Source organism: Colossoma macropomum, unplaced genomic scaffold, assembly GCF_904425465.1.
Source record: "Colossoma macropomum unplaced genomic scaffold, Colossoma_macropomum, whole genome shotgun sequence".
Taxonomy (NCBI): Eukaryota; Metazoa; Chordata; class Actinopteri; order Characiformes; family Serrasalmidae; genus Colossoma; species Colossoma macropomum.
This window is the reverse complement of record NW_023494801.1, coordinates 28,952,058-28,967,270: the sequence shown is the minus strand read 5'-3', so window position 1 is coordinate 28,967,270 and position 15,213 is coordinate 28,952,058. Positions and strand designations below refer to the sequence as shown.

The window sequence follows — 15,213 nt, the reverse complement described above, 5'->3', positions numbered from 1 at the left end:
GTCTTGTTGATAAATGAGACTTGATCTAAATCTCATTAGGCATCCAGTTCAAATGCTGAAGAAAAGACTTAATGGTCTACCAAAACATGCAGGAACTGAAGACTGCTGCAGTACAAGCCTGGCTGAGCTTGACCAGAGAAAATACTCAACAGCTAGTGATGACTTGGAGTCGTAGACTTCAAACGGTCATTAATAAAAATTGCTGTCATTTCTGTAAGGCACGAGTATAAATCTCAGAATGTGCACTTTAACAATAACATCAGTGTTCATGTTTGGTAAAAAATCCCATGGTGTGTCCATGGAGTCACCACTGACTGTGATGCTGAAGACTTTAAATCAGTAACTAATGGGAACATATATATGAATCAAGACCAGCTATTTCAGTTTTTGAACATATTACTGCTTTTTCAGCACTGGTATTTGCTGTTATTTGAAATATCCACCACTGCTCCCTTTGAGGTGCAGCAGGAGATGGTCATTACTATGACCGCTGCGTGAAAAAAGTCACGACAGACAGAAGAATACAGAACCATTTTTAAAAAGGTTCTTTGAAAAACTGTTTTTCCATCATAGAAAATAACGTTTTGACCATGCAAAAAAAGCAATGGTTCTTTGAGAGCTTATGGTTCCATACAGAACCATTGCCTTTACTAAGGAATCCTTGAAGAACCAAGTGCACATGGCTTAAATATGGGCCCAAAGAGTATTTGCCAACATTTCAGGACTTTCAGGACCGGGTGACCACATGTATGAGAAGAGGGCTCCATTATTTCACTGGACCTTTTAAACCCTGCACGTCATGAGCTTGCAGTTAACAGCCAGACCAGTGTGCAATTTGCATGATTAGCTACAGCCTTAGTAAATCTAACATTCATTTCAGATGCATTGCGGCTGCATAATGTGGTCAAGCACTTTTTGCGCTGTGCCTGCGCTTGTGCATACATCTGGCCTGGAGAGTTGCTTGCATTCACACACACATACACTCAATTTCACACACATACACACCTACTCACACACTTTTTCTCTTGCCGTCTCTCTCTCTCACTCAATTCCAGATTACTTTTATTGCCATTACTGCTATCACGTACAGTATAGTCAAAGGCATTGTAAAATACAGACTTCTTGCTTTCTCTGGCTCATGAATGCCTCACCTCCACTCTCTCCCAGACTTTTAATGGCTCTTTGAAACACTGTATTCAGTTCATCCAAAGTTTTATTTAAACTCTCCCCAGAGTGAACATGCAGACGGCGGAATATCTGATTGTCCACAGTAGACGGAATGCTGCTGGGATTTCTGTGCCATGTTTAACCAGCGGGTATTTTAGGAATTGGCCCTACAGAAAGCACCATGTTATTATGTTAACTCTTAATTTTGTTAGGCGTTATTGCATTAGTCTTGAAATTGCATCTTTTAAATAAATATTTTTTTTTTTATTCTGTTATTGGCTCTTACACGTATAAAGCATACAGTATGTTATAGTTTTATCAAAAAAGTGGAAAATACTGACGTTACATAAGTAACAAATGTAAAAAATAAGTACTTCAATCTTACTTCCCCTGAAAGTAAGAGCATAAATTCCAGCATATGAAAAAATATCCATAAAAACACGGCTTAAGTACTTTAAGTTAATAAACAGTAAAAAAGTAGAAACAGTACATTACAAAAAACAAAAAAACAAGACAAAAAAAAAACATGTAACAACAGAGAACACTGAATTCCAAGGTTTCCTTCATTGATACAAAATGTACATGAGTTCAATGTCTTTCAGGGTTCAGGTGGTTTTGTTTTAGCTGGAGTCAAATGTCACTAGAAGTGGCTCGTAACAGACAGGATCATTATGTTGCCAGGCCTGGTACAGCAACATCATATTTGTATTCCACAAGTCAGCACCCCACCCAAGCAAAGAGTCCCAGAGAGCTTATCAAATCTCCAAGGAAAGTCCTTAAATAAGTGTACTGCAGAGGCTCGGTCGTGCTAGGACTTATTGAGTCTTCAGCCAGGTTTTTTAGAGACAGTTAGAGAAAAGAGGAATGGTGGTCAGCACAAGGGCAAGAAGTGAGCTTTCCATGTCAGTCTGGCTGCTGCTACGTAGACAGTCGTCACAGACACTTGCAGGTACAAGCAAACCACATATACATACACACTCTCACACACAGGAAATCAAGGCCAGGGCCTCGGCTAAGCTGGCCTCATAGTGATGCTGTGACAACATTAGCATTATCTCTGATCTCACCACACCCACTGCAGGTCAGACAGAGAGCCTTTAAACTCTGAGCATGGAGGTTTTAGCTGGAATGAGGAAAGCTCTGTCTGATTAAGATCATATGGCCATACTTTTAAAAACAACCACACAATCCTCCCTGGCTTTCTACTACATGGAAGAATGTGAATTAAAGTCTACAGGTCACTGTGCAAACCTTTAGGACTTCATGGACATCTGTAAAATCCATGAAGGAGTTTGGGATTATTAACATCTACAAGGGACCAATTACTCTATGGGATGCTTTGCAGGTCTGCTGCTCTGAACAGGAGGGAGATAAGGAGAATCGTCACAGGTATATCGCTCTGCCTTACTGCATTTAAGCTCGTCTTGTTCCAAAAAGAAAAGGAAAAAAGTAAAGGACTGACACATTTATTATTGCTAATGCTCGTCTCCTCTCTGCCCATAGTCCACCCTTTCATGGCTGATGAGAGAGCGCAGAAAAAGAGGCACAGTCTCATACATACTGCTCCGCCTCTCCTTCTGCAATGATGGTGACCGATCCGTCCCCACTGTTCATCTCAATGTCCTTATTAGCAGCAGTAGAGTTTTCTGGAAGCAGGGCCAAGTCTTTGAAAACGTCCACGTAGTGGGTGAATCCTGGGCCCCAGTTCAACAGGCTGTCCCAGTTGAAGTTACCTGCCCCCTGGCCCAGCTTATGGGGCAGTGTGTGGTGCTGATGCTCCCCAAGAGGGGCGTGGCCTCCAGTGGGACCACCCTCTGCCCGTCGGCTGGAGTACCGCCTCTGTTTGATCCTTCCCCCGTAATCTTCATCGTCAGCATCTGACTCGTTGACCTGCGAGAGCTTGGGCACTCGGGACCCGTAGGTAACAGGCTTCTCCCGGTCGTACTCCATCTCTGAGCAAGTGAAAGAGTCATGCGAGTCACTCTCAGAGGAAGATTCCGGTGCCGGGATCCCATCTGCAGGGTTTCGGACCCGGGACAGTGGGCGCCGGCAATCTTCCTCAGATGAAGAGCGACCGTGGTCGGCGCTGCAGATGCTGGGGTTCCTGGGTCGCGGCGTGTTGAGACGCTCCACCTCTTCTATGGAGAGTCCAACTGGTGGCCCACTCTCTAATGGGATCTGCTCTATAGGCTGCTTCAGGCGACTTCCTGGGCGAGAGCTATGACCAGCCATCATAGTCTGTGGACTTTTGCTTCGACGGCCGAGTCTTGTGGCATAGTTGAACTGCTGGCAGGCATCTCCATGCAAGTCTAGAGGGCTTCCATCCCGACGTGCCAGGTTCAGCTCCCGTGTTGGAGTGTTCCGGTAAAAGGATGCAGGTTTGGAGAAGGGAGCAGGGCTGTGGCGTGAGAGTGGGTTGGGAGTGGGACAGGCAGCATGGCTTAAGGGTGTGGAGCGGAGTCCTTGGGCATAGGTAGGCTGGTAGGTGTAGCTAGATGCCCCGAGAGGTAAGGGTGACTGCCGGGCATAACCCAGTGGGCTATGCCTCTGGATGCTGAACTTGGGTGTGTGGCTGCGGAACTGCTTGTAGTGTTGGACAATATCTGCATCAGATGGGGCAATGCTGCTTGCATTGTCAATGTCATAATGCTCAATGTCAGCCTCTGGGACGCCACATGGTGCACAAGGGGCGCTGGGAACTGCCTCTCCACCCTGAGGGATGTCTGTCTCATCATAAATCAGGTATGGGTTTTCTCGCTCAATGATGTCAGGTTTGGGATTCCCTTCAGGCTGCTTCCTGACCGTCATGTCATCTCCGTATGGTGGGATATTGTCAGGATCATCAAATGCCACATTTTCGCTCCCCTTCTTCTTCTTCTTTTTCTTCTTCTTCTCCTTTGGCTTCTTCTCTTCCTTTGGCACTGTAGTCTTGCTGCCTCCCTTGCAGTGGTTGTGCAGTATGAGGCTGAGCACCACCAGGGCAAGCACAGTAGCACAGCTTCCCACAATGGCTGGCACTGCCCAAATGGGCAAGACAAGTGCCTCATTGGTAACAGCCGGACTGCAGGTGAACCCTCCGTTTCCACCTGCCTTACACACCATCCCCTGGGGGCACGTCACACCCAGACATGCCACCAGGCTCTCGCAGACCTGTCCAGTGTAGAGCTCTTCACAAACACAGCTGAAGCCTCCGCGGGTGCCTGGCACACAGCTGCCACCGTTCTGGCAGGGGCTGGAGGCGCAGTCTCCCGGAGGGACGCATTGGTAGCTGTACCACTGGTTGACACACATCAGGCCATCCCAGCAGGGTGCACTCTCACACATGTTGGGGCCACGGCAGCCAATCTTCACCGACGGGTCCGTCTTGGAGATGGAGACAATCCGGTGCTCGCCAGTGAATGGGAGGAGCTCACCATTGTACTTTATATATGCGTAGCAGCCATCAAATCCTGCAGAGGGTGAAAGTGATAGAGAAAGTGAGGAGATGTTTAGTGCCATTCTAAAGCAGTGGTCTATACTATATTCAAAGGTGTGGGCAACCTTATCCTTGTCCTCACTTGTTGGTGAGGACAAGGTTAGGCCTATAATCTAGTAATTTTATCTGATATGACATTTTGAATGTAGTTATCTGGCCTATAAAATGCACCAGTGGCTTTATCTGTTGTAAACAGGTTTTTTGCCTCCTGTGGTGTACAACAGTCACTAAAGTGAGATTTTTAAAAGACTAGTAAAACCCCCTCTTATGAGGTACCTTAAAGTTAGGAGGAACTTTTGAAAACGTCTTTGAGGCAGATACTTGGGGCTGTTTGAAACTGTTTCTTTGCAAGCAGTAAGGATTTCTTTAAATTGGGTGGTAATATGACATGATGATATAGCATGACAAATTTGCATAATGCATGCTGGGTAATATTATGAGAGAACATCAATGGAGGTTTTGTGAATTCTTTCAAAACGATGAGCCTGAGACATGCAATGCTGTACTACAGAACATTGCATACTTTGACAAGAATTATTTAAGCTAGTTTTAGGCTAAAACAAGTTTTGTTTTGCAAGTTTTGAATTCCTAACTTTACTTAAAAAATAAGTGAATATTTATTGATTAATTACTACATATTTGACTGTCTTTCATGGGAATGACTAGCATATTTCACCAGCAACAAAATACATGCATGCACATGCAACCCTCCAATTACATTTAGGTTTATGAATATCACACAAAGCCAAAAAAGCCTTAAACAGAGAACAGAGACTCTACAATGTAAATTAAATTTGTTCAGTTTAAAAGAATGCTATGATACAAAACAGTGAGTGGTTTGTGTGGATAGTTAATTGCTCTGGCTCAGGCCTATGGCTCACTGAGTTTCTCATCGGCAGACACCTCCACCCATCAACTCCCATTACATCCGACAAGGCCTGAAAGACAGTGTGCCAGCCTCAGAAAGTGTCCACTCTAGTAGACAGCATGTTTCTACATACCAGGCAATTTATCTTTGGCTCCAGAGAACAGGGTTCAGGAACATCTGGGCAAAATAGTGATGTGACTAATCAGAACCTGAGCTATCATGTTGCGTCTTGACGTTGACTCACCAATGTAAATAGATGTTTATTGAATTTATCCTCTATGTAAATGGAGAGCATTTGGTTCTACTTATTAGAGACAAAAGCACGACCGAGTTGGCTGGAATCCCCCTGGCTGAACGTGATCTCACTGTCTCTCTGTCTCTCTCTCTCTGGCGCACTCTCCAATTTCGCTGGCACAGGTATGCTTTGGAGATCTCACAGGCACAGCACTATGTTTACACTTAGATATTTGGATGTGTTTAGTTGATATTACAGCTTCATAGAGTGGGACAAGTTTGCCCAAATTTGACCACATATGGCTATCCTGTCAAACTAGGATAAGAACATTGTTCTGCGAATGGCACTTTCTAACATTAAAATGGGTAACACAGTCTATCCCAATTGTGAGACACATACAAATTTAATATAATTTGGAATGAATAATTCATGTCAAATTTATGTTAACATCTGTAAGGCTTGTCCAAACTTACAACACTGGCTATGAAAGGATGGCTTTGACAGCAGATGCACAGGTCAACTGCACAACATTTATAACTGTAAGCAGTCAAGTTTCAGGCTCACATATTCCAACCACAGGTACATGGAGTGTCTGATATCTATAGCTACTTCTATAAAACTACTACTCACACGTGCTCCACCACAGTATGAGCCTTTTGGAGTTATATATAGGTATCAATATAGTTTCTGGAGAAGTTCATGACATCTAGGGCTGTGCCCAGCAACAGTTATTCAGGTTACCGCAGTAGTAGTCCCCAGTGATGGTAAAACTCATTTGATGTGATATCTTGCATTAATACCACATATATTATATCTAATACGGATGAGATTGTTGTAGAAATGCAACTGCACTGATTAAACATACTCTGTTCTGTACAAAAAGCTACCTCTATGGAACAGCCTCACACCACAGCATCGAGTTTCAGACTGAAAAACGACTTCAGTCTCAGGAAAAACACACAAGTAAAATCATGTCTCAACTCTCGTTCATCAGGCGAAACAGGTCATTTCATACGGAAAGCGAAATGGCTATAGAGAAAAAGGCAAAGGGCTAAGCTAGGTGGCTATATATATGACTCTCTAACCTGGTGAAGCTTTCTGCTGGCTGGGGCGTGACAGGACTCCTCCCAAAGACAGCGTTAGGACATCTACCCCTCCAAAGTCCTGAGTAGTGTGCAGGATGACCCGTAGACTGGACTCATCGATGCGGAGGGTGGTGGAAGAGCCGTTCCTCTGCAGCAGCAGTGTATGCCATTGACCATCAGAGAGAAGGACATCTCCTACAATCCTCTCCACCTTTCCACCCACTCCAGCATCAGAAACATACTGCAGGTTGCCATTCTTGAGCTGGTGAGGGAAAAAGTGCATTGAGCGATTAGTGCATTGTGTGTGTGTGTGTGTGTGTGTGTGTGTGTGTGTGTGTGCGCATGCAGATTTTCAGGACCAGAATGTCCAAAAAGCATATAAAAAAAAAAATCACTTTGGTTTGGAGATAATGGTCATACATAAAATTAAACCTGGCCTGTGCAAAAGTTATGGCACATTATATGTTTTATTTTTTTTCCAATAGGTTAAACTCGGAAAATCAACAAACAGTCTAACAGGATGAGGAATATTCAAACTTACTCACAAATCTGTAGTAACTCTACACACATTCAAAACAAAATGAATGCACTCCTCCTGGGAGAAAAGTAAACTGCACTCAACAACCCACTATCGATGAGTTTACGCAGGAAATAAATCTTATTTGACTTCCTATGAAGGCACAGAGAGAGGGAGCCAGAGAAAAAACAGAGAGAGCGAGAGAGAGAGAGAGAGAGAGAGAGAGAGAGAGAGAACGAGAGATGGGGGGGGTATCATCTCCTGTAGCACATAGTAGACAGGGCATTTGATTTAAAAGCTTTACAAAATCTGGAAATGGAAAATCCGTCTTGCCAGGAAAGAAAAGAAACAGGAAAACATGAACTGAAAAGCAACCTGTGGAACAAACCTGAACTCTAGCTATCCAGCCTCTTGTTGTGATATACTGTGTGTGTGTGTGTGTGTGTGTGTGTGTGTGTGTGTGTGTGTGTGCGTACATGTATGTGTGTGTGATGTTCCCAAAGATTGGTCATTGGATACAGCCCCTGTGGCCCCAGCAGCTGAGCAGGTATGAGAGTGATAGAAAACTGAGGCAGAGAAAGTGGAAAACAACAAATCACTTAGACAGAAGGGGTTTCTTATAAGAAGAAAAGGGGAAGCACACAGGGAGGGGAGAAAAGGTAAGAAAGAAAGAAAGAAAGAAAGAAAGAAAGAAAGAAAGAAAGAAAAAAGAAAGAAAGAAATGAGGAAAGAAATAAGGAAGGAAAGAAAGGAATAGAAATAAGTTAAACGAATAAACACAGACAATTATAAAAGAAATTAAACAAATAAAACCAAGAAAGAAAGAAAGAAATTGGAAGGAAAGAAAGAAAAAAAATACACATGAAAAAAAGAAAGAAAGAAAGAACAAAAGAATTCAGGAAGGAAAGAAAGAAATAAGTTAAAAGAATAAAGGCAGACAGATTATAAAAGAAAAGAAATAAAGTAACAAATAAAACCAAGAAAGAAAGAGAGAAAGAAAGAAATGCTAAGGAAAGAAACAAAAAATACACATAAGAGAGAAAAAAAAAGAAAGAAAGAAAGAAAGAAAGAAAGAAAATAAGGAAAGAAAGAAGCATACATAAATAAAACAAAAAAGACAGACAATTATAAAAGATGAGAAATGAAACCAAGAAAGAAAGAGAGAAAGAAAGAAAGAAGAATAGAATTGAAAAAAACAAAGAAAGAAAGAAAGAAAGAAAGAAAGAAAGAAATTAGGTAATTAATAAAAACAAGGAAATATAGAAATAACAGAAAAAAGAAAAAGAGTAAAAGAAAGAGAGGGAGAGAGAAGGAGAGAGAGAGAAAGAAAGAGGGAGAGGTGGAAAGGAAGACAGAGGGAAGGAAAAAGAGGAGATGGAACGGGGGAGAAGAGGGAAGAGTGGAGTAGTTGAGTTCTGGGATTGTTGGCTTTGAGCCCAGGAGTAGTGAGTAGTGAGAGCTTTAACTGCAGCTGACTGAGGAAATGCAGCACACACACACACACACACACACACACACACACATGCGCGCACACACACCAGGCCCACCATAACAATCTCTGTGAATGTGCACCTTTAAGTGTAGTTCTGATACTTCTTACCCTAACAGTCGTGTAGTTGGAGCTTTCCTGGACGTGTAGCAATGTTCCAGTTTTGCTGCGTGTGCGGAACTTCAGCTCCAGGCTGCTGCTCTCAGTGTGCGCGTGTGAGGCTCTCTGAAGAGCTCTGTCCAGCAACACGTCCCTCTTCCAGCTCTGCCGGACACTGTAGTCCAAACGCCCACTACCGTCCAGAGACAAGGCAGTGTCTGCAGAGATGTCTAAGACAGAGAAGGAAAAGATATAGGAAATTTAGATAACAAATCCTGCAGCTGAATCCTGCTTGTAGAACTACACCATCACTGCAACAAGAACATAACTACCTCTCACTGCAAAAAAGTGCATGACTACCCCTCACTGCAACAAGAACATAACTACCCCCTCACTGCAACAAGATCATGACCATCCCCTCACTGCAACAAGAACATAACTACCTCTCACTGCAACAAGAACTATTCCCTCACTGCAACAAGAGCATAACTATCCCTCACTGCAACAAGAATATAACTATCCAATCACTGCAACAAGAACGTAAATACCCCTTCACTGCAAAGAGAACACAACTACCCCCTCACTGCAACAGTAATATAATTACCCCCTCACTGCAACAAGAGCATAGCTACCCCCTCACTGCAACAAGAACATAACTATCCCCTCACTGCAACAAGAAAATAACTACCCCCTCACTGCAACAGGAACATAAGTTTAACACTGTAAGACTTCACAAACTCCAACATTCCATTTTACAATTTCCAACATTCCAATATTTCACAAATCCTAACATTCCATTTTACAAACTACAACATTCCAACACTCTACAAGCTCAAACATTCTAATAATTTACAAGCTAGAACATTCCAATACTTTATAAACCACATCATTGCAATTGGAAGATTTATATATTATTATAATTCCAAAAATCCTTTTTACAAACACTGTGTTCCAAAACTCCAACATTCCAACACTCTTCAAACTCCTACATCCCAATACTAAATTCAGAATCCCAAAAATTTTCAACCAAAATAATAATAATAATTTACATTCATACAGCGCCTTTCACAATCCCAAGGTTGCTTTACATAACAATAAGAAAAGGAAGCTAAGACTAAGCAGTAGATGGATACTCATGAAAAAGAAGTCTTTAAATCAGATCTCCGGGACCAGGATTGGGCATCCCTGATCGAGAGCCATTCACAAGAGCAAGTGAACGGAACATGGGGAGTCTTGCACAAGGATTCTCTGCATTCTCTTTTTGTTGTTGTTGTTGTTCTTATCTGAATGGGGAATCAGATCCGTGTATGGAGCAGTGGTGTTATCTATTATGCTATTCATTTGCATGAGTATACATGGAGGGTCATTCAGTGCACACAAACAGGACACCAAATTATCAGTTGTAGTTATTCCAGTATTGAATTGATAAAATATATATCTTCCAATTTATCAGCAGCTGTACAGGTGTATGCAAGTGCACAGTTAACTCTAAGCTGGCAGCGAAATGCCATTTTTGAGTTTGTTCCCTGTAGAGGATGTGTTAACTTACTTTCACTTAGGACATCTAATAAAAAAATGCCATTTGACTTTTGCATATGACTGTATCACGCACTTCCACACTCTCAAGTCTTACATTTCTCGCAGTATTTGCCAGTCAGTCCCTCAGCACATTGGCACTGTTGCCATGACCACATGTCCAAGCAGGTGCCCCCGTGCCGGCAAGGGTTAGCAGCACATGCTCCTTCCAACCTGGGACATCTGCAAACAACACACGTGGAGAAGAAGCAGATCAGATCTACTGACAGACAGTAAAGGAGCAGATGCAGCTAGCCCACCCCCAACAAATACAGCTGAAAAGAGAGCAGACACCATTAGCATATTAGCAAAAGATCTGTCTGCTCTATTATATAAACCCATAAAACACCAGGCAGTTATTCCAGCTACCAAAACCCAGAGCTGCTGGGCCAGTTGGCCACTTATAAAAGTGTATTTCTCCTCATCAGACAGCAGGGGATTCACTGAGGCCTGCTTTTCAATGGCTGCCATTCGAGGCCAGCGAGTTCACGGAGTGTGTGCGTGCTCATGTGTGCGTGTCCATGCACACAGATGGGCAAAATAAAAATGACAAGGTCAAGCAATGCATTTAATTGCAAACTTGGGTTTGGCATGGTATTCTGTAAGGTTTCAAAAAGAACTGCTATCTTCATCCATATTAAACAGGCACACGGTAAAAATTCAACAGCTTTGTTTTCCTCTTGCTGACTTTCTAACCCAGACGGCTGGTATGTTTTTCAAAGCACTTTACTGTTCACCAAGCTGGTCGCAGGCCAGATGCACATGTAGATGATTTGGTAACACTTCAATTGAAGCCTGCTGCATAACATTGCCATAACCACATCATAAACACATTGTATGCTGTCATGAGTTGTCATGACAGATTTTGTTCAGTAATTTAAGAGTGTCATGTTACTATTACCCGGTAATGATCATGGTCTTGTGAGGACCCTATGTTCCAGCTTCTTAAGAGGACCCCCAAAAATCAAAAATCAATAAATAAATAAATACTTGAAAAGTGAGAGAAAACAATAGTGGACATTTGTGTTTATGTGAACTATCAGCAATGCAAGTTTTCTTTTTTGATTTGAGAATAAATGAGAAAATTATTCTTATTAATGATTGACAAGCAATATTTTATGGTGTCTACTTTATAACAGTTAATGCTTTTCGTGAAAGATTTGTGTATGTAAAGACAAATTAAATAATTCTTCTCTTTTTCCTTTAAGCCAAACCGAGTTGTATGCAGAAAGAAAAGAAGCACAAATCAAAACGTAAATCAATTTGAATGGCAGCAACGAAACCAGTGACTTTTGTAGTGATTTATACTGATACTGATTAATCAAATTGTATCATTTAGAAATTTATACCCTTGTCTGTGATTGAAACAACCAGAACAACTGACCTATAGTACAGTGCAGAAGTCACAGGCCCTTCATTTTCGTAATTTCCAGTCAAATTCACCATTATGTGCAAGTTATTCATTTTTCAAGAGATATCGCTGAGGATGTTAGATGTAAGATGATCCACTTGCATAAAGAAAGAGAAGGTCAAAGGAATGTACGGAGGAATATGAGAAAAAACAAGAGTTTTCAAAACTGTAATTCAAAAAATGATTAAGGCTACAGAAAAAAAAAGTGGGACTCCTAAGAACCATGCAAAGGCTGGTAGCCCACCAAAATAATGCAAATCAAACAAAGCTGCTGGTGTTCTCAGAACTATGGACTGGCCACCCCAGAAGCCAGGCCTCAACATCACTGACTGAGATTACTGGACTCATGAGAAGCAGAAAATGCAGCCAACTGAACTTTTGAGATTTGGAAAATTACTGATTTCAAAGCAAGTCTCCCAAATAGAATGGAAGCTCTAACAAATCAAAAGCTGGACACACTAAACACTGAAAAAAAAGATACATTTAGTTGTTCTGTTGTAATTTTCTGTTAAATATATTTTCTACTTTTTTTGTTGATGCTAAAAAATGAATGATTTGTACTTAATGGCTGCTTTGACTGGAAATCAAATAGATGGTCTCTGCCTTTTACTCATTACTATATATAAAAGTGTATACATATATGTGTATGAGTATATGAGAGACCAACCTATCCAGGATGCCATGTGATGAGAGCGCTTGCGACGGCTCCAGCGGACGTCCGTTGATGGCGAACTCCATGATGCATCCCACAAAGTCGTGAGTGGTCACCTGACCTTTACGATGCAGGAGGGGCTCGATGGAACGTACGCCCCCTACTGACAAGCGATTGGGCTGCACGTCCAGTATCCTGGGACAGAGAGAGAGAGAGAGAGAGAGAGAGAGTGAAAAACAAAAAAAAGAAAAAAAGGGTCAGTAACTCCCTGAACAATGCACAGACTCCCCTGTCCAAACAAACCAAAGCCAGACCGGCCTTCATCATGTGTGGAGTCACTCACTGACTAAAGCAGCCCAGGAAAATAAACCCACAGTGAGAGCAGCTAATTAGTGCAAATATGATGTGAAAAGGGCCAGTCGATTTAATGGGAAAATATTAGCCTTCAATAAGCAACTTCCTAAAATACATACGTTGCCAGCTGTCATTTAAGGCAAGCAGCCAATGTAGGCTAAGAATGAGCATTTTAACCATAATTGCTATTTGAATATGTCATATTTATAAATACAATTTGAGAAAAAGAAATAACAAAAAACAAAAACACATTAATTTATTATTTATGTAGCTCAAACTATATGTAATTCGTAGAGGTGTGTGGGGAACGATCTAGATGTAATAAGTAACATGGAATTTTATGTAGTTAAACAAATCTAAGTAGAACCTGCTTTTGGTCATGTCCTCGTATTCCCATAGCAACTGCATCTGCAAATTTTCCCAGCAGTCAGACAGATGTTTTTTGAGATTCGTCATGAAGTAACTTTGAATGTGACTTTTTTTCGTCATAAGTCACATAATTTACTCCTATATCATTTTAATCACCCTTTCAAAGATGCAGTTTAAAGCATATAAACATTTCACAGTGGGAGCTAATGAGTCTAAAGTACAGCCTCCACACTGGAGGGTGGGGGGGTGGGGGGGGGTAGTTTCAAAACTGTGTTACTAAGCCGTAGTGAAAAAACTACATATGCCTCTCATATGAATTTAAAACAATACATTTTTTTGGAACTTGTTATTCTCACATTCATCTTAAATGTACTATAGATGCCATGCATATTTCACTTTTATTGCGCTGACATTTCTTTTCTTCTCTGTGGTCAAAAATATGTTTGCCAGTGTTTGACATGGCCTCTTTTCTCTTATTACATTTATTTTGATGCCGCTATTTTATGTGTTTAGACTGGAAACCGATTGAAAAGCTCAAACAACATATGTGTTAATTGAATTCATTGTCTTTGCATTAAATTATTGAGACTTTTTATCCCCTCAGCTTGTTTCAATTTACCCCACCTAAGGGATTAGTTGTAACACCATTTGTGGCTGAACTGTTCATAAACATTAGATGCTGGAAATACAGTTTACATTTTCATTGGTAGCAAAGATGTGTGGGTTGTTTGTTTAAAAAAATCCTAATCAAATATTATTTAAAATGATCAAAAAACAGTGTTAGGTTGAGCCCCGGCTCTCCCTTGCCTGAATGTTTGTTGATTTAGCAGTAAATCTTCATGTCATAGGTGTATGTAATTTAACATTCCACAAGCTGACGTACAGACTGAAAACTTGCACTGTAAAAACCATCTTTTTGTTTGAAATATTAAAACATACAACTTTGTTTAGATGTGGCCATTTCACACAACGTAAGACATAATATCAGCTGCTAGTGTTACAACATTCTTTGTGGCTCTCGGTCACACCTTCAGTGAAAAGCATATCACAAAATTACAAAATAATATATGATTCATCTCATTTTTTTTGTTCCAAAATGCACATGCCTTATTGGCATATACGGTAAAGTGTCACTGTCTGTAAGCTAATGTAACAAGATTATATTCCAAGCTATTTTAGAGCAGTTCTAGTGATGATTTCATCATTAAATTTTTCTACAATGTACAGGGCAGCTGTTGTGTTCAAGTGATGTAGAAAAATAAAAATTGACAGTAAGCGTCAAACGTATGTATGTTTAAATGTATGCATATATATTCACCAGTCAGTATGCACGGCCACGTTGCTGACGGCACAGTAGCCTGGTTCCTGCTCCTCACCACACAGATCAACAGTCAACGATGCAGCCTTAAATGCAAGAGCAGAGAGAGAGAGAGAGAGAGAGAGAGAGAGCATTATATGAATTATTTTAATATGTACAATCTAAATGCATATCTACCTACATGCACACATATGTATGCAAATGTTTGAGCACCCCCAGGTAAATGACACATTTTGTTGATTTTTCGTAAGTGAAAAAATGTTTACACATCTTATACAAAGAATAAGCTGAAATAAGCACTTTTTCTGCACAATTTCTATTGATTTGCTGAGTTTAACAAATTAGAAAATAACAACAACAGCAATAACAACAAAAAAAACACATAAAATATAAAATATAAAGTGTGCCATAACTTTTGCCCAGGCCAAAATGTTGTGAAAATGGTATTTTTCCCCTCATATAATAGTAAATTCAACAAATAATTAAAAATTATGGGTCAAAATGTCCAGAAATGGGTTCTCAACATCAGCATGTCAAAACATAAGACTTTACAAATGGATAGAAACTTACTGAATTATTGCAGGTTAATTGACTGTAAC

General features: G+C 40.9%; 1 protein-coding gene across 1 annotated transcript in view; it reads right to left on the bottom strand.

Moving 5' to 3' along the window:
- Positions 1-1,415: 1,415 nt before the first annotated feature.
- LOC118820919 (protocadherin Fat 4) overlaps positions 1,416-15,213 on the bottom strand; it is a 150,567-nt gene continuing 136,769 nt past the window's right edge. The window contains exons 12-17 of the mRNA XM_036589258.1: positions 14,615-14,700; positions 12,589-12,768; positions 10,569-10,693; positions 8,948-9,165; positions 6,831-7,092; positions 1,416-4,616 (exon numbers count right to left, since the gene is read on the bottom strand). Of these exons, the coding sequence (XP_036445151.1) occupies positions 2,719-4,616; positions 6,831-7,092; positions 8,948-9,165; positions 10,569-10,693; positions 12,589-12,768; positions 14,615-14,700 (2,769 nt within the window). The 3' untranslated portion in view covers positions 1,416-2,718. The remainder of the gene's footprint in view (positions 4,617-6,830; positions 7,093-8,947; positions 9,166-10,568; positions 10,694-12,588; positions 12,769-14,614; positions 14,701-15,213) is intronic.